Raw genomic sequence first — 19029 nt, forward strand, 5'->3', positions numbered from 1 at the left:
TCAAAGGAAATTCCTCCACTGACAAGTTCTCCCTCACCTCAATGGGTTGATTTTCCAAAATATGGGTCAGGTCTAATACATACATTCTCAGTTGGGAGACATTAAAAATATCATGTATCCTCGACAAGCAGGTGGAAGAGTCAGTCGATACGCTAGGGGTTCAACTCTATCCAGTATTTTGTAAGGTCCTACATACCTTGAATTTAACTTATCACTTCTTCCAATTCTCATCACTCCCTTGGTAGGGGATACTTTCAAATATACCCTTTTCTCCCGGTTGAAACTCTAAAAGTCTCCTTTTTAATTCCATCCAACTCTTGTTTCAGTTTTGAGCTACCTTTAATCTTCCCCGAATAATCTTAATTTTCTCTAAAGCTCTTTCCACCAAATCGGGGCCAGTGATCAGCTTCTTACATACTTCATCCCAATATAAGAGATATCTACACTTTCGCCCATATAGCGCTTCAAATAGTGCCATATCTATCCCGCTATGATAGTTATTATTGGACAAAAACTCCATTAATTTCACCAACTTATTACAACTATCCGAGAAATCTAGAACACAAGCTCTTAGCATGTCCTCCAATGTCTGTACGATCCTTTCCGACTGTCCATCCTTTTAGGGGTGAAATACGGTATTTAGTCTCAGATCAGTCCTCATAGTCTCTTGGTAGGTCGACCAAAATCTTGACGTGAACCTAAAGTCTCAATCTAACACTATTTTGGCAATCCATTTTAGACCAGATATCACATTCTCTCCTCCTATAATGGTTTCGTCCTCGAAACCTAAAAGACATAAACATCGAGATAAGTTAACAAAATTTTCAATGTTCTTGCAATATATCTTGGGAATTATTCCTATAATGTCTAAATCGGATTCCCTTATTTAATTCCATCAAACTTCTGCTGCGCACTCTTATTTTTCTGAATACCTTCCATCTTCGTATTTATATAGTTCAGATGAACATAATATCTCTCACAAATCCGGCATTCTAAATATCGGCTTATAATGCTCTATAACTATCAACCTATAAAAAGGATGCCATAGACACTAACAGTACCATTTCTTCTTTTGTCACAAATTCTATCACAACTTACTTATCCACTATCGCAAAAAAGTAATGATTATCTCGATATGGGTTCCTGCCCACTGTGTTTGTAATTGGTAATGAAAATCTCTTATTTCCCTCAAATCTCAAATCTATCTCATTTCAAATTCCAAAAAAGATGAATAATATCTCAACTAGCATCACTCCTATTTTCAGATCCTATAACCTGAGTTGTTATGCCACTAGATGTTATAGGAATCTTATTTCCTTTGGTCATTTTTTTTCCTTAACTCAATTCAATTTCCGAAAACATTTATATCTCAAATATCATTTCGCAAACTTCTTGATCATACAAAAATATAGAAAAACTTTATACAAAAATTATCCCCAAATTCTCATACAGGAAATTAATAACTTTATCATAACCTTGGTAAAGTATTATCTATGCATAGAATTTCAAACTCACACAAGTTTAGAAAGCTGAAAGTGTTTTGAAATACATAAGTCAACTAACTATACTTCTTTCAGCATTAGAATTTAGAGTACAAAGAGAATTTATCAAGAATTATTGTTAAATTTTTCTATACGATAAGAATTTTTTTTTGTCGAATACATTTATCTAAAGCTCTTTTTGAGATTGGCTGAGCATAAAAAAAAAGAACATTTTGCACAAGATTGTAGGATATAATTATTCAATGTATTAATTCTTTTTTTTTATAGATATATACATATATATTTAGAAACTATATTTACCAAGCAACTATAACGTTAAGGTACATATTTAAAATTATGATTAAAAACTATTTGTGCAAATAAAATTTTGGTTTCACCGTTTATTCATTTTTTGGTAAAAAGTATGTAAGATTGCATATTGTAAGAAATTTATAAAATATTTATTGCCTGATCATGATGTAATAATACCAGAACTAATAATATCTGGTAGTTTAATAAATGGCTTGAGCAAGATCTAATTATTGTTAATCTCAAAATAAGTCAACAAAATTCCAAGATCCAACGTGTATTACTTGCGTTCGATGACATCATATTGTTGATCATTCATACTTTCATTGTGCACTCTAATTTCCTCAATATTTTCAGTTATCTCTATACTAGACTTCAACTAGACATAAGATTATCCATAAATCTGACATCCTAAATGATAAACTTGAAATGTACTATAGAGATCAAAACTTACAAAAAGAACACGCTAAATACCCTTTTATTATTTTTTTTTGTAAGTGTCAATTATATCTGGCAGATGGGCTTGGTTACCTTTTCAACTTAACATATGCGTAAAGTTACCACTTACTTACTACAAATAATCATCATCTTAATACCTGAAGTCATTCCAGTAAATTCGTAACCTAAAATTCTAATACCATTAAAGGTTATAAAGTCACTTATTTTCTTTTAATCCCTTATCCATTTCATTCCAATTCTCAAAATCACAAATATCTTCAGTATCTTTACAACTATTTTCAACTATCGCAATTTGAGCTTTGATACTACAAAAAGTCATAGCAATCTCTTATTTCTTTTGATCTATTTTTCCCATCTCCTTTCAATTTCCAACAGACAATACTTCAAATACACCTAATATTTCCTACACGTCCGACATCTTAAACTTAGAGTGTACTACCAAAATTACATCCAATTAAAGGACATCATAAACATCAATCGTGCCATTTCAACTATTCACACATGCAAATTTTCAAGTCTATTTATTTAGTCACAATTAATCATTTCCTAGGGTATATTTCCTCTAAAGAGTAAATCGTACCTCAGGCTCTGTTATCACTAAATATTATGAAAATATCTTATTTCACAATATTCTATCCAACCTCATTCCCATTTCCTAAAATCACTAATACTCCCTCCGTCCCGTTTTCTTAGTCTTGGTCTTTTTTTCACACAGATTAAGAAAGTGTAATTAATTTGGTTGGAAACATAAATTTAGATTAATAATTTCCTAAAATACCCTTATGCTAATCAATGTAGTCAATGTATTCAATGTATTGGAAAAACTCAATGTATTCAATGTAGTGGGTTAGTATTTAATAACAATGTATTAATAACAAGATATTTAATAAGGGTATTTTAGACAATTTGAAAGATTACTACATTTCTTAATGGGAAAGTGGACCACAATTTGGGACGGACGAAAAAGGAAAACAAGACTAACAAAGTGGGACGGAGGGAGTATTACAAATATCATTCAACATACATCTAGATCGCATAACCTAAACTTTGATAACATTAAAAATCAGATGAATCTCTTATTTCCTTTAATCCTCTTTTTTCTTTTCACCTCATTTCAATTCTCAAAACCCCTAATGCCTCAAAAACCATTTCACATATTTCCGGACCATATAACCTAGGCTCTGATACCACTAAAAATGTCATGCCCCGAGTCTGCACGTGCCCATCACATGACATCCGCCGTACTCCCAAGTCCCACTCAAGAATACAAGGCTACATTAACTAATTTAACTTTAACAGTACTAAACAAAGTGCGGTACGAATTACATATAAAAGAAAGTCTATGAATATTCAAGATGTTCATACATTTATTCTCTAACTGAAACAGCGGAAATAAAAGTAAATAAGACTAACAACTAGAAGTAGCTAGCCTGCCAACTTCTGTTCATCCAAAGTTAATAAAAGTCATTCTCAGAGTCTTCTAAGTAAACCAATTCATACTCCTCAGAATCTGCAAAATGGTAAGAAGTGGGTTGAGCGACACATCGCTCAGTAGATAATATTTACCCCTTTGTTGGACCATGCGCTCTTAATTTTATAGATACATATATATATAAATATATATATATAAGTACAACTCAAATCGTTTGCATATCATTCACATCCGTAATTTTGAAAGTAACGTTATTTATAAAGTAATCAGTAGTAAAGAATGATAAGAAATTTAAAAGGATCTTATTAATAGTTATACATGAGAAATCGTAAAGTCATAAATCATTTCGTCTCGAGTCGCAAATCTCTTCATATCCATTCGTAAATCAACTCATATCAGTTCATAAGTCTCATTTCAAATCAGTTCATAAATCATTCCATCAGATCAGCTCATAACAAGTACATGCAATGATTTGCTATTGAGTACTTAGCTTAGAGATTAGACCCCTTCTAGGTGGGCGACCAATAGATTTCATGAATATCAATTGATCTCATTTCATTCTTGGGTCAATCGACCGGACTTTATACTAGGCTACCATGACCTTGCCAATCGGTCAGACTTTATACCAGGCTACCATGGCTTTGTCAATCAGCTGGACTCTATACCAAGTTACCATGACCCTACCAATCGGCTGGATTTTATACCAGACTACCATGGCGATTAGACAGGACTATAGCCGCTACCATCTATTCCATGACTGCTCTAAGCTTTACTTGTCAAAATTCATTTCATATATCATATACATAATTCTTTGCTTTCATAAAAGATTCAGCTCATTTTGTATATAAGAACATATCAAAACATTTCAAATAAGTCACATGGTCCATTTTGTATAGTAAAATATAGCTTTCATAAATATCCAAGTAAAGCATTTAATCAAACACCTTTCGCGTCAACACAACAAAATGTGATTGAAAACAAGAATTTCATTTTGCACATTTGAAATCCCAAAAGGGTAAGTACCACCTACCTTTGTTTAGCTGCTCGAGTGGAACTACCTTAGGTCCTTGTACCGTACCTATCAAATGCATGAGTTCCCTAATTAGTTGTTACTTCCTATAGATGCATAAATATACAAACTCTGAGTAAGTCGAGGATTCATGTCTAACCCATTATATGAACCCTAATAGCCTCTTCCTTAAATTGATGATTTCTATTTTTGGAAAGTTTCTATTTTTAGAAAGTTTCTTAGTCGGAATGACTCTCCTTTTAGTAAGGTTTCCTAATTTAAAAGAGAATAATTACTTATAAGCATGCTTATTATCTTGACTACTGTCATACTATATCAATTTATAATTTATAATTATTCCTTATTATTATTATCATTATTATTAGTGTTATCATCAACATTATTATTTACCGCTATGGTTATTATCATTAGTGTTATATGATTAGCATTATTATTATTATTATTATTATTATTTTAACATTTCGTTTAACAATTTAGAACTTATCTTACCTTGTCTAATTTGGCCTCATACGGCTAATTTACAATGTTTTTGGATTTCCATTTAAATATCTTATACGTAATTAACTAAGTACAATTTTACATGACTAACCTTTCAATTCTAACAATTATTTTAAATTGGGTCTTGAATTTTTAATACCCACGATAAACTATAATTTATAGTTTTTAAATTTGTTTATTAGATACTTACTTCATTTTATATTATATTTTGGTCCTTGTATAATTTGCCAAATTTTCTCCGTCCTCGGGTTAAACCCATGGTTGGCCAAAAGGCCAACCAGTTGCCTGACCATGGTCGCTAGACTTGCTGGCGACCCTTTTGCTTCCATTGGTTGGCCAAAAGGCCAACCATAGCCTTTATTCATTGTCACTTGCTTGCTGGCGACGTCCTCTTCAATTTTTTTTTTTTTTGCTTCGGTGGCCAACCTTTGCAAATTCTTTCTCTGCCGCCAAAGATGGCGGCCTGCACGCCCCTCTCTTTTCCTTTTTTTTTTTTTTTTTTTGTGTATGTGGCGTTGCCGCTGCAACATCTAGCCAAGACAGAGCAGCGGCTGCTCTTCCCTTTCCCTTCTTTTTTTTTTTTTTTTAAAACAGATTCAATCACTCTATAATCTCAGGATTAAAATCAACCCCCCTATTTCTATTAACCCAGATGCGAATCTTATCAAAACATACATATCTACACCTATATAGCAACAATACATGTCCATAAAATTACTAGAACAATTAATACAACTACTAAAACTTGAAAGAGATGTTTTCTTGCGTGAACTCGAGACTTATAGGTTTAGGTGCCTAGTCGTTGGATCGATTTATAGTGTTGCCTGCTTCTCCTTCTCTCCTCTCTGACGGCTCTTGCTCTAGGGAGGTAGACGATGAAAGGTAGGGAATATGTTTTTTTTTTTTTTTGATAATTATGCTAAACCCTAATAACCACCTACTAATAGGTAGTTTAAATAGGAATTTTAACTGTTATAAACTTTTACCCTATCTTATCTCATCCTATCCTTTAATTAACCTTTTAACCTAACCTGCAATTATTTTTGCCTTTACCATAATAAATTACCATTTAATTAAATTGGGCAAGATAAAATGAGCCCAAAAATCGTGGGTTTTACACTGCCCCTCCTTTTTTTGTTGTGTGCGAGTGTGTTGAGAGAAAAGAGAGGGAGCCGAGTGGGAATTAGGGGGGGAAAGAGTGTTTTTTCTCTGTCTTTTTTTTTTTTTTTGTTGGGAGTGAGTTGTTTTTGTAAGAGTGAGAGGAGAGAGAGCCGAGAGATGGGAGGTAAATTTTTTCTTCTGTGTGTGTTTTTTTTTCTAGAGGAAATGTTGAGTGTTGAGAGAAAGAAAAATGAATTGCCGAGAGGGAGTATTGTTGAAGTCTTGTCAGCAATTAGTTTGGTCAAAATGATGGTTTTTTCACCAAATGACAAGAAAGACCTATGAGATAAAATGATCGGTTTTTCCAAATGAAAAGAAAGATGCATGGAAATGGAGTATAAAATGGGCTAATAGTGGTCTTGGTAGGGAAAATGATTAAAATGTGTAACTTTGGTCATGATTTGATTTTGATTTTTTTGATTCATAATTTTCTTTTCTTAAAATAAACCTACAAAAATGAGAAAAAATACACATTAAAATGCAAGAAAATAAATTACTCATCAAATAGAAAATATTCAAGAAATCATTAAAAATTGACAAAAATTTAGTATCTACAAATATTTTTTTTAAAAAAAATTATCCCAAATAATCTACTATCCAAACACACTGCGACTCTTGTGGCTTGAATGTGGAATTTTCCTCTGATCAGTCCCTATTCATCTTTTTTCTTTTGGGCCGTTCCTGAATTTGAATGTATTGTTCAAAGTTGAAAGCTTATTGTTCTATTTAAACGAATCTCTTGTCTCATTCCTCAATTCGCATATTTTTTGCTATGGCTCAAAGGCCCTATACAAATGTCACCTTTGAGAGCAATGAAAACTTAAGGAAAGAAAGTATATAGGGTTTAAATGGGCATTTTAGGACTTTTAATACAAATTTCTATTGACTTCATGAAATGTTATGGAGTAAGGTTGATTGCATCTCGCGAGGAGTTTGCAAGCAACTCGATCAACTGCTAGACTTCAGGTTGACCAAGTTCGAACCCAAGCTTGAGCTACTCGATTGGGATGCAAGCTGAGTTTCGAGCCCAGATATGCACTTGATGAGCTTGACAAGTAGCTCATCAAGTACTTATTAATTTAAATAATATATATTTTAAATATGAAATTATCACTAAAAGTTTATGTATTCAGATAATTTACAGGCTGATTTGCATACTTAATAAAATTCTTTAATAAAAAAAGGTAACAACATAATTCTAAAGATACAAAAACAGAAAACAAAATCACATAAAATAGAAATTGGCCTATCATTTCTTCAATCTTCCTCAACCTGCATGAACCCACCCTCACGTTAACCTAAAATGGAGTCCTGAAGCTGCTGCTCGCCGCCCATCGCTACTCCAATCACCGCCTGTGTTACATCACCGGCCACTGTTGCGCTAGCTTTCTAGATGCTGGAGATTCTCTAGTTGACCTCCTCTTCCTCGACGATTTGTATCTCAAGCAGCTGGGGAGCTTAGAAGACGTTGCCAACCACAGGATTTAATTTGAGGTAAGACAACAATGTAATATTGTAATGTATCCTTTATTTCTTTTGCAATTAAGCTTGAAGTAGACAAAAAATGTTGTGGAATAAAGAAATTAGCCGAGTTAAAATTCCTAAATCCTAAATGGGCGAAACCCTAAATGCTTGCTGTTGGGTTGGGTGAGAACTTGGCCCTTATGTAGGAGTGAAATGACATGTTTACAGCACTATTAAGCTTCACATTTAGTAGTAATAGCCAATATAGTTGTGGCTTTCTTTGTTTTAATGGAGTTTGTCATTTGAAAATTGAAATTATCAATTGAGGTGATATTTAGAGCTGCATATCTGTAGGTAAATGTGACAACAAATAATGAACTCTTTTGTTGTTTGATTTCCTAATTGTCGCTTACTTTTAAGAGACTCTTGTTTCCCCTTCTTCTTGCTTTACACATTTGTTAGTAAATTGGTGCATTTGGTTGTTGGAATAACATTCCAAGTGGGAATTTTCATTGATGATTTGTTGTTCTTACAAGTGAATGAGTTTTGGATAGGATCACTTGTTTAGTTTTAAATGGTTGGCTGGAAATTTCTTTACATGGTTCAAATTGGTGAAATGGTTGCAAATTTTAGAGCATGAAGGAGGCGAAATTGTGCTATTCATTTGTGATATGCACTGCCTGAACTGATTTATTTACTTGTTCAGTTTTAAATCGTTGTTCTTGTTCATCTATGCTAGGCACTACCTAGTACCTGCTGCTGTCCATTTGTGTAAACCTCTGCTACTATTGCCTTGAAATCTGCTGCTGCTATCCATTTTTTTTTATTTTATTTCTACTACTGCTACCATTCGCGAGTCACAACTGCTGCGACCTGACTTGTCAATGTAGTGGAGTTGGAGTGACTGGAGTCTGGACTCTACAATCTTTGGCCAATGCTTAACTGCATTTGATTTATGTCTACTACACTATCAAGAAGAAGACATCAATGTTAATTGTTATGAATTAAGCTTGGATATTGGAGCATGTTTTTTTCATTTGATTTGGCGAATTTTGTACAATTGTGTGTGCTTTAATTTGTGGTTAGTCATCAAAATGGCCTGAATCTTGTCTGAAATGCATAGAATTTGAAGTAGACACAATTCAATTTCATTCTCCAAGTTTTGAGCTTAAAGGCTCGAAAATGGGGTCTGATTGAGCTTCTATGCTCAAAAGCAGCATTGAGTACTCGAACTCGATATGGCTTGATCTTGACTCGAACTATATCGAGTTGAGTTCAAGTTTTTTTACCCTAACTCAATTGAGCTTGAGCTCGAATCGAGTAGGATGCTAATAGTGATTGAGTTGAGTTTGAATATAGTACTATTCAAATTCGACTTGACTCATATACACCCTTATTATAGAATCTAACATTACTGAAGTAATGGCAGGGGTGTATTCATTATGAATTTATGAGCTTCTTAGTTTAAGGGACTATTCCATAGTTTGGCCAAACCTAAGAGGTAAATTGGCAATTTGGTCAAACTTTAAAGAGGTAAATGTAATTAATCTTTCAAATATATGTCCTTTTATTCAGTAAATGTTTAAAATTTTGACCCTAAACTTTACTTCCTTTTTTTTTTTAACAAAATAAGAGAAAATTATCAAGTACATCTAAAACCTTACTTTTTTTGGGGCCAAACAACTAATATTGAATTTTGCTCTATTTATTCCTCCAAGTAACAATTGAATTCTCAAAAGCATGTATTTATATATTTTTGCGCATCACCAAAGGAAAGCAATTATCTAAAATCGAGAGTCAAATATCTTAAGGTGTCATAAGAAAACGATATAAGTTTCTTTTCTGTTAAAGTTTCTGTCTAAATAACTTCAAGTCAAAAAAAAAAGAAAAAGAAAAAGAAGATGGACTAGATATGTGGACATTAATTAAGATCTTTGGGCCTATTCGCACATGATGACACTGGAAGCGAGAAATAAAAAGCAGTGGATCGTCTATTTCATTACTTGTGTTACTTTCTATTTGATTTTTTATTATATTATTATTTTTCTTTTATAAATATCATATTTTAAGTTTTTTTTAAAATCTAATAACTATTAACTAAGTTAAAAAATAAATACAATAGTTTCAAAAAAGTAATATATAATATAAAATTAAAAAACAAAGCAAAAAATTCATTAAAAAATCTCATTTTGTGCATTTTATTTTTGAGTTTGTTAAACTTTATATATTATTCAATTAATAATTGTTGGATTCTACGGAAACAAAAAGAATTAAAATATGATATTTATGAAAAAGAAATAACAATATAATAAAAAGTGGAATAGAGAGTGATATTGAGAACGAGACATTGTGAAAGTTAGGGATGCTTCAAAATTAAATGCAAAATACCCACTAAACTTTCTCTATGTTGCAAAATACCCCTTAAACTATCAATTTTAGTACAATGCATCCTTAAACGAACAATTCTATCATGATATACTCCAATCCTTGAATTGACAATTTCATCATGATGTACTCCAATCAATTTGACACTAAGGAATTTAACTAGTAAAAGCTAGTCAAAATTCCTAAAATTTATTAAGTGGACAAAATGTTTTTCCTTTCTCTACAACTGAATCATATATGCATATTGAGCGTTTCTTGATCCGTGTATATAAGTCTATTCTATTACATTTTGACAAGTTATCTAGATCCATGAACATTAATGAATTTTTAGTCATTCAATCCTCTAGCACCTTATGAATTGGAATAGATCATGTAAATTTATAATTCGAGATCATATAGTGCTGAAATTGATAGTTTCGGGGCACTTTTGTAACCTTAAGAAAAATTCAGGGTCGTCTTCACTTAATCGGTGCTTAATACAGTAACCTCCATAATTATTGACAGTTAACATTTATTTAAACCCTTCAACTACAATTTGCGTCTTTGTTTCCGATTAGAATTTCAAATCTGATCAAAGCCCTCCAAATCCAAACAAATATAAATAGTCACTTTCGATTCTCTTCCCCGCTTTCTCTCAAATTTGCCAGTTCGGAAATAATTTTTCCGTCAATTACTTCTAGGGTTTCCTCAAAATTTCCCCCCAAAATGTCGGCTTCTACAGTTTCCATCACCGCCAACCCCTCCACCACCGCTCGCCGCCGACACGTCGAGAGAAAGCCTATCGACTCAGTTGACTTCGCCACCGAACCCAACAATTTCACCGCCGCTGCTACTACCACCGTGTCACCCGCTGCTGACCATGCGAAATTAACCGTCGGCGATGCAGCCCGAGATGCAGTTGCTCTGGGTAGGAAATCTTTGCCTAATAACGGACCTACTTCTCGGCGGGCCACGGCTACCGCTCGGAAACCTAGTTCAAAGCCGGCGAAGCCGTGGTGGTTGACTGTAATTAGTATTTTCGCGAAGAATTTGGTGCTTTTGGTGGTTTTGCTGGGGTTGGCTCATATTGTTAGACAATTGGCGCTTAAGAATGGGGGGCTAACCGGGGAGGGTGTTAATTTAGTTCCTGGAGATTATAAGGGGAATATGGAGAAAGTGGAGGAGTTTATTAAGTCTACGGCGAAGACGATGAAGATGATGCAGGTGCAAGTGGACGTTCTTGATCGGAAGATTGGGGATGAGATCGGGAGTGTTAAAGGTGAAATTTTTGAGAAAATTGATGCGAAGAGTGGGGAAATTGAAGCAAAATTCAAAGAACTTGGTAGTAGGACTGTTGACTTGGAAAGTTTTGTCGGTGAATTGGGAGGAAAGATGGAGAATTGGTTGTCAAAAGAGGAATTCAATAAGTTTTTGGAGGAGTTTAAGAAGGGAAAAGGCGGGGATTCAGTGAGTCTTGATGAGGTTAGAGTTTTCGCGAGGGGGATCGTGGAGAGGGAGATAGAGAAGCATGCAGCTGATGGATTAGGGAGTGTGGACTATGCCTTGGCATCTGCTGGAGGCATGGTGTTGAAGCATTCAGAGCCCTATACGCCGGGGGGTTTGATAAGTGGCCCTAGTTGGATCCCGCTGACCAATCGGCACAAGGTTTACAGTGATGCTGAGAAGATGTTGCGTCCGAGTTTTGGCGAACCTGGTCAGTGTTTCCCCCTTAAAGGTAGCAGTGGGTTTGTGCAAATCAAACTGAGGACGGCAATCATTCCTGAGGCTGTAACGCTGGAACATGTTGCTGAGGTGATGTTGTCATGTCTTTCTAGTTTTTACTAGTCATCTAAGTTTCTAAGTTTTACTATGATGAGACTATTTTTTTGTTGTTGACTTTCAGAACGTACAACTTATGTGTGTCCTTGAATTGATTGATTACTTGTTTCATTTGAGGTCAGTGTATGCCTGACCTGATTGCTGTGTTGCTGACTTTCATTTTTCTTTTCTTTTCTTTTCTTTTCTTTAGTTGCTTATGGAATACTGTAATTGACTTCTTTAAGCAAAGACTGGTTGTAAGCTAGGAATGCGGACCAAATCAGATGATACCTTAGTATTTAAGCTTAGGTTAACTGAGAAAGTATCAGTCTTTGCATTGATAACCTCTCTGGAAGTATCCAGTACTGGTATTCAATTGATTTTTTTTACATTATCAAACAAAATAGGAAAAAAATTTATGTTCTAATAATTAGAGTTGGGTTCCTACTGGTCTGATGGCTTTTTAGATTTGTCCGTCAGTGCTTGTAGAACAGAAGAAAGTAGAAATTGTCAACAAGCATTATTTGTGAGACCAGAAAGATGTGAATTCTTATTTGTTGGTCTAGCTAGTACATTGGAACCAAGTTCATGTTGAATTAAAATGGTTACCTCTACTGTTGCAAATATTGTGAACAAAGAAGTGTTGTTATCTTTTTTTGACTAGAGCATGACTCGAATGTTCACAACTTTCTTTAAAGTTGTGAGAATTTGGAATATTTTCTTTTCTTTTAGTTGTGTAGTTCAATGGCTAATGACTATCTTCTAAATTTTAGTAAAAACCTCAACAGCCGCATTCTTTAGATTTCCATTCTTTTTGTGACCTGTTAAGATATTTTCACATGATCAATCTGGAGCTTCTTTGGTTCATAGGATGGTTGATGGCATGTGTTTTGGTTACTCGTCAGCTTTGTGCGTTGACACTTAAGACTTCTATCTGAGTTATGTGAGATGAAATTGCCTGTGTGAGGTAACTGAGGATGAATGGTCATTGGCCTTTAAGATGTTGAATCAGTATTTCAGCTTGTATGAATTGTTTTCTTTTGAATGCTTTATAGTTAGTCATCACTTTTATTTGTCAATGGTAATCATGTTCGGTAGGACTTGCAATAGGGATTCTTATGTCTAAGTGCTAGAAAAAGACTCTTCAAAGTATTTATAGAATAAAGGAGTGCATGTTATAGTTTGGTTTTCTTTAAAAGAGCAAGAGCTTAACTCATCTTACCTAACAACTGTCTTTTTCCCCTGAACTCCATACTCTCCGTGCTGGTAAGAAGATTCAAGAATTTTTTCCCACATGGAAAAGGTGATCGCTATAATGAAATGGATAAATATGTTATAGAGTACACTTGGTCAGTTACATATATGTTTTGCATCACAATTGTTGAAGTTAACTGCTTTAGTGAAGTGGATTATAAATCAGAGGTACAGGCGACCAGATACATAATAATTTTGTTCCTTAATCATGTTCAGCATTTGATGTTCAGGAGACTATTACTGTTAGTGGACCTTGTACACATTTTAAAAAAGAGCTGTATAATGATGTTAGGGATGTGTCTTTATGGATTTTATATCCTTGAAAGTCTCAAGCCACTAGGAGCAGTTATAGTTCTTCTTCTGAAAAAAACTCATTCAGATGGGGTTTGTTATTTTAGTTTAGAGGTTCTTAGTGACTTTCATGGATTTTATGTTCTCAGAGAATTGAACGCTTGTAACTAGAAACTTCTACCTTCAACCAAGAATTAATCAAGAGAAAGGACTCAAAAAAATGCCTTTTTATTGATGAACATGAAATAAATAGAAAGAATACCTTTTTGATCACTCCAAATAGACACATTCTCAGAGGGAAAATCCTCATTAAGGGTTGAGTTGACAAGAGGAAATATCTGGTGAATCTTTTTGATATGGTGTACATTTCATCTATTGATTAGGCTGTGTCAAATCTAGTCATGTCTTGTCAAATTTTAGGTGTTTGGGTTATCTTTGTGGATCTGCCCACAGGTCACCTGTGCGTGAAGTTAGGTTGAATGTTGCATTTGATATTCGTAGTGTGTGTTAGCAAGGAAAAGCGGGAAACTGGAGAAAAGTTGGTTATCATTTTATCTCTTTGGTTAGCAGGAAGATTGAAAATTTTTCTTGCACTTTCCTATATTTCATGTCCTGCAACATGTATTTTGGTAAGTGCAACTGTCTGTCATTAATTCCCCTTTTGTCAGTAGTATCTAATTCTTATGGACTTGGGAAAGTATACTGTTGTTTTCATGCAACTTTTTGCTCTGAGCAGTAATGTTCTAATTATCTCTGATCACATCATGTTGATGCACCCAGTAAAAGTATAGTACAAAATCAATCATGGTTCATTCTTCTGTAAACCAGTTTGTGCGATTTGGAAATTCTTTGCTAACTTTCTGCTTTAGGTGAACATGTGAATGGTCACTGTACACGATAACATTTTTGCTTCTTATTTACTTCCATCTGTATTCATCTGTTTGTCATTAGTCAAGCAAAGACACTGAATTATTTAAAATTTTTCGATTATCATATCTCTGGTGGCATTTGTACTTTGTGGATGAGGATTTGCTGTGCTTTTTAGCTGGTTGGTTATTTGTATTCTCTTGTTTTGGTCTTTTCTAGACTTGAATTGTGCATTCACTTCCCTGATGTCTTTTCTGTCTCATTTCTTAGTTTGTTAGCTGCTGACTGTTTTTTAATCGCTAATATACTTAATTTGCTCATAATTTAAAGTGCCCTCGAACTTCTGTTACTGAAACCAAATTCAACTCCTGTCCTGGACAGAGTGTTGCTTATGATAGGTCCAGTGCTCCCAAAAACTGCAGGGTCTCCGGGTGGCTGCAAGGAGATTCAAGTGATCTTGTGGCTGATGCTGAGAAGATGCTGCTTCTGACAGAGTTCGTGTACGACCTAGAGAAGAACAATGTTCAAACTTTTGATGTTGTGGACTCTGCACGTGCTAATGCCATTAACATGATTAAGTTTGAATTTTCATCCAACCACGGTAGCCCTTCTCATACATGCATATATCGCTTAAGGGTACATGGTCAGGAACCCAACTCTGTTTCAACGTTCGCCATGCAATCTTGATCAGCCTTCAGCGTGCTACCACTTCCCCAACTGTTCAATTTTTGTTACTTTTCTGTTAAGTTTTAGTTTTTGGGTCTTTTAGGGTATTTTTAATGGGAAGATTGAACTTTTAACAGATTAGATGTAGTTTTTGTCATTTTGATGGAATTTGATTTTCTATCCGCTGGGCTCTGTATCTAGTTCATAAGTTATTCAAACGTGGATGTGTAAATGTGCTTCCTAATCTTTTTCCTCTTGCAGAAAAGATGTCTAATGGTATTTGATATATTTATCTATTGAGTAAATTTTATATATACTATCATGGTTGGATAGATGATACATAAGTAAATTTTGAATTTTAAATTCAAAATTTGAAATTTGTACATGTGTAATATATCTAATGAGATAGTATATACATTGACAATATATATAAGATTAATTCTTATCTATTATTGTCAAAAGCCAAGTTTACAATATGACAACCCAACAGCAGACACGAGAAACACAAGAAAGACCAAGTAAGATAATGGCTAACAGATCACCCTCCAAGGCAAGTCGAATCCAATAGATTGAAACAGACACTTTATTTAAACTTCTGTATCTGCTTCCCTACGGCGGCAATAAACATTTTCTCTTTAGGCATCGAAACCTTGCACCAAGTGTCCCTAACGCAGGGAAAGGCGAAAAAGAAGACAATGCAACTGAGAACTCAGACAAATGCCTTGCTGAACTAAATGTGCTGAAAAAAGTGGGGAGAAAGGAAAAGATAATATAATGTGCTGAACTAAATGTGCTGGCCTTTTATTTTTTTGATAGAAAACATGGCTTTACTTTATAATAGGTACAGTTAGCACAAGCACACAATCCTCCCGATGAATTAAGAGTGGTCTCCTTGAAGATAAACAATGCTCTGAAATGAAGAGGGAATGGTGTTCAAAAGGAAGATCAAGTACTGCTCAAGGCGCAAGCATTGCTCTCCTTTACAAAATTTAGAGGGTGTTTTGTAGTGCACCTATTTGGTTTGGATGTGAGTTTTGTCTCCCTTTAATCTTCATGCAAGTCTAGTTTGACTTCCCCTTTCTACAGTGTAAGTGTATGAGTAGACTGTTGTTATTAGATCTAAAAAAAGAAAAAAAAAAAGAAAAAGAAGTACTGCTTGTTGATGTATTTGATACGAAAGCACGCAAATGTGGAGAAATTTGTAAAACTATATTTTACAAAGAAAAGGAGTTGGATGATGATCTCTTGAGGTTTGAATAACAATATTAACGTCTTTTAGATGTTATTTGGCTCCACTACACTAAATATTTGTTAGGGGGATACAGAAAATTACTCTAGGATACAATAAGAGATGATAAAATTTAATAGCATATGTCAAATTTTCTCGCAAAGAATGATCAAAATACTTGTAGTAAGTTTTGATGTAAGAGACTTGCTTATTTAGAGGAAAATGGTTTTTTCCACTAATCTCCGAAGCTCCAGGAGAAAGTGTCTACAAAAACACAACCTTTGACACAAAAAAAAAAAAAAAACCACCATTTTAGGTGAAAAGGTGTCAAAATATTCTGACCTTTATATAGGATCTAGCCTGGATCCAAGTCTATACAAACCCATATTCAGGGCCAGATTTAGTTTGTAAAATAGGCGAATGAAGACCCGACGCCCGATCATTCATGATCTATATCAGACCTAAGGCCGTATTCGAAGGACAAAAAATTGGACCTTTCTGATCATTATCCTGCTCCGGATCTGGTTTGAATTTCATCTGGATCTTGCACCTAATCTAGTTTCCAATTAGCTTTGTTTTCTCCATAGTTAATTTGTACACTTCAAGTCTCATTTGTACAATTCAACTCTTATTTGTATATCCAATATATCATTTGTACATTTGAGTTTTAATTGTACAATTTATCATTTCATTTGAAACTAACAACAACACAGCTCGAGGCGCAAGTTACGAATCTGGCTGTTATTCACGTTACTAGACTTGTTGGATACTCAAAAAGAAGTTAAGAACAGTAGAAGTACTCGAGCAACTGGCAACCACTAACTAATTTTCCCAAAAACTCCATTCTACATGGAGAAAAGCAACCACCGGTCCTTGGTTTGTGGCCACAAAAAAGGGGATTAAATCCCTCTTTCAACCGTAGGTTGGGGTTCACTCACTTGTAATAAAAAAATTTAAAGGAGGTGTCAAATCATTTCTTTGGTTTAATCGGGTCTATATACCTACTAGTTTCTTATATAGTTTTTTTAGATTTTTCGTCTCTGTAAATAAAATAGATTAAGTTATAGGGATGTTGTCATTGAAGCAAAACAAAAAAAACTTGGAGAAAAGGAAAACTTACAATTTACAAGTAGGAAGATAGAAGCCATGAAACGGGAAAATTTTTGCAGAAAGTAAAACTTTTTATTTTGAAGGAGAAGTGTAGCATTTGTACAAGTCAAGACCCAACCGCAAAATCTACAAAATGCAACTACTACAGAGATTTTACTAATTAATGTTTCTATTGAAATAACTCTATTGTAATATTAATTAAACAATATGAATTGTGTTTCACAACTTTATATTCACAAGCAATATAATTAACAACACATAAAAAAGAAGCCACATGAAATCAACTATTCATGTTCTCTATTTATTTTATCTTCATTATCTATATCAAGTTTTTTTTTTTTTAAAAAAAGATGTGTTAAACATTTTCTTTGATAGGAAAAAGGAATTTGGGCACAACTAGAATTTTTTTGTTGTAGAAAAATCACAGCCAATGATTAACTAAAAGGCTAGATAGCCTCAAAATTTCACAATGGAGCAAAGAGAATTATAAGTATAAACTAAACTCCTATTGTTTTGGACATTCCTTAAAAATGATGAAAAGGACTATCCCAATAAAATTGTGAGGAATGCAAATTTTTTTGGAAAAAGCCAAAATGAATTTTTCTGAGGGACTGGGCTTTCCAACTTTACACCAAATACGAGAATGGAATAATAAGTTGAAAAGGCCTTTCAATTTTAGACCTTCTTGTATACCAAACTTAGCGTAATAATCGTATCTTAGCTGGACCAAAAGGCATACATTAAATTTGATAATTGCATTACTTATGGACCGGTTGGAGACTTATTTCAGTGTTGACCGTACACATCTTATCTAGTTACGGGCAAATTTATCTATGAGATTTCTTGCATTCGAACTTGTATAGATCACTGTTAGAGATTGGACACTAGAATGGCTTGTGTAGATCGCACAAACATTGGCTTTCACATTAAGAAGATCTTCGACGGATGAAGGTAATATTTTTAATTAACCTCTAGTCGCATGATCCTACATAAGTGCATATACACACACACATACATACAAGTAGGATCATGCGACTAGAGTTTTACACTAACAGGAAACTACTCAACCTCACAATTTTAACAATTGAAGAATAATCTATAAGAACACACTTTGAGTATTTTTCTTAGCAAAAATCACTCCTTCTAACTTGTAATTAGTGTAGGTAAGCATTGTTAAGCTAATCAAGAGTGTTAGCTTTTATGCAAAACAAACAACAGATCATTATCTTCTAAACAACTCTAGCAATAAATGAAAAGTAACTAGCTGATCGATATAGCTTTTAGACTGCCAAATTGCAGGATGTTTGTCCGAAAGATAGTCTGTTGTTCCTTGAGCTTTTGAGTCTGATTCATCGAACAACTGAGGGTACATCCATTGCTCCATTTGAAGGAATATCTTCTTAAAACCCTTAACTACGTCTGCACATTTTGGATGGCCGTGATATTTTCTCATGCGTCCGGATGTTCGTCCATATAGTTCAAAATTTGTAAGTTTTCAAACAGCAACTTTTATTGATCTCATATCTTCAGAGCATTGTAGTGTTTTAACATACATCTGAAGGTTCGTCTATTGAGGTGTATCTTAACCTTGACAATA

The 19029-nt window shown here is 34.1% G+C and overlaps 1 protein-coding gene across 1 annotated transcript; it reads left to right on the forward strand.

Moving 5' to 3' along the window:
- Nucleotides 1-10742: 10742 nt before the first annotated feature.
- On the forward strand, nt 10743-15390 carry LOC113727376 (SUN domain-containing protein 2-like). The gene is made up of 2 exons (XM_027251509.2): nt 10743-12010; nt 14810-15390. The coding sequence occupies exons 1-2, from the start codon at nt 10925-10927 to the stop codon at nt 15113-15115; spliced, it is 1392 nt and encodes a 463-aa protein (XP_027107310.1). The 5' UTR covers nt 10743-10924; the 3' UTR covers nt 15116-15390.
- The last annotated feature ends 3639 nt before the right edge of the window (nt 15391-19029 follow it).

Source organism: Coffea arabica, chromosome 2c, assembly GCF_036785885.1.
Source record: "Coffea arabica cultivar ET-39 chromosome 2c, Coffea Arabica ET-39 HiFi, whole genome shotgun sequence".
In the NCBI taxonomy this organism is placed as follows: Eukaryota; Viridiplantae; Streptophyta; class Magnoliopsida; order Gentianales; family Rubiaceae; genus Coffea; species Coffea arabica.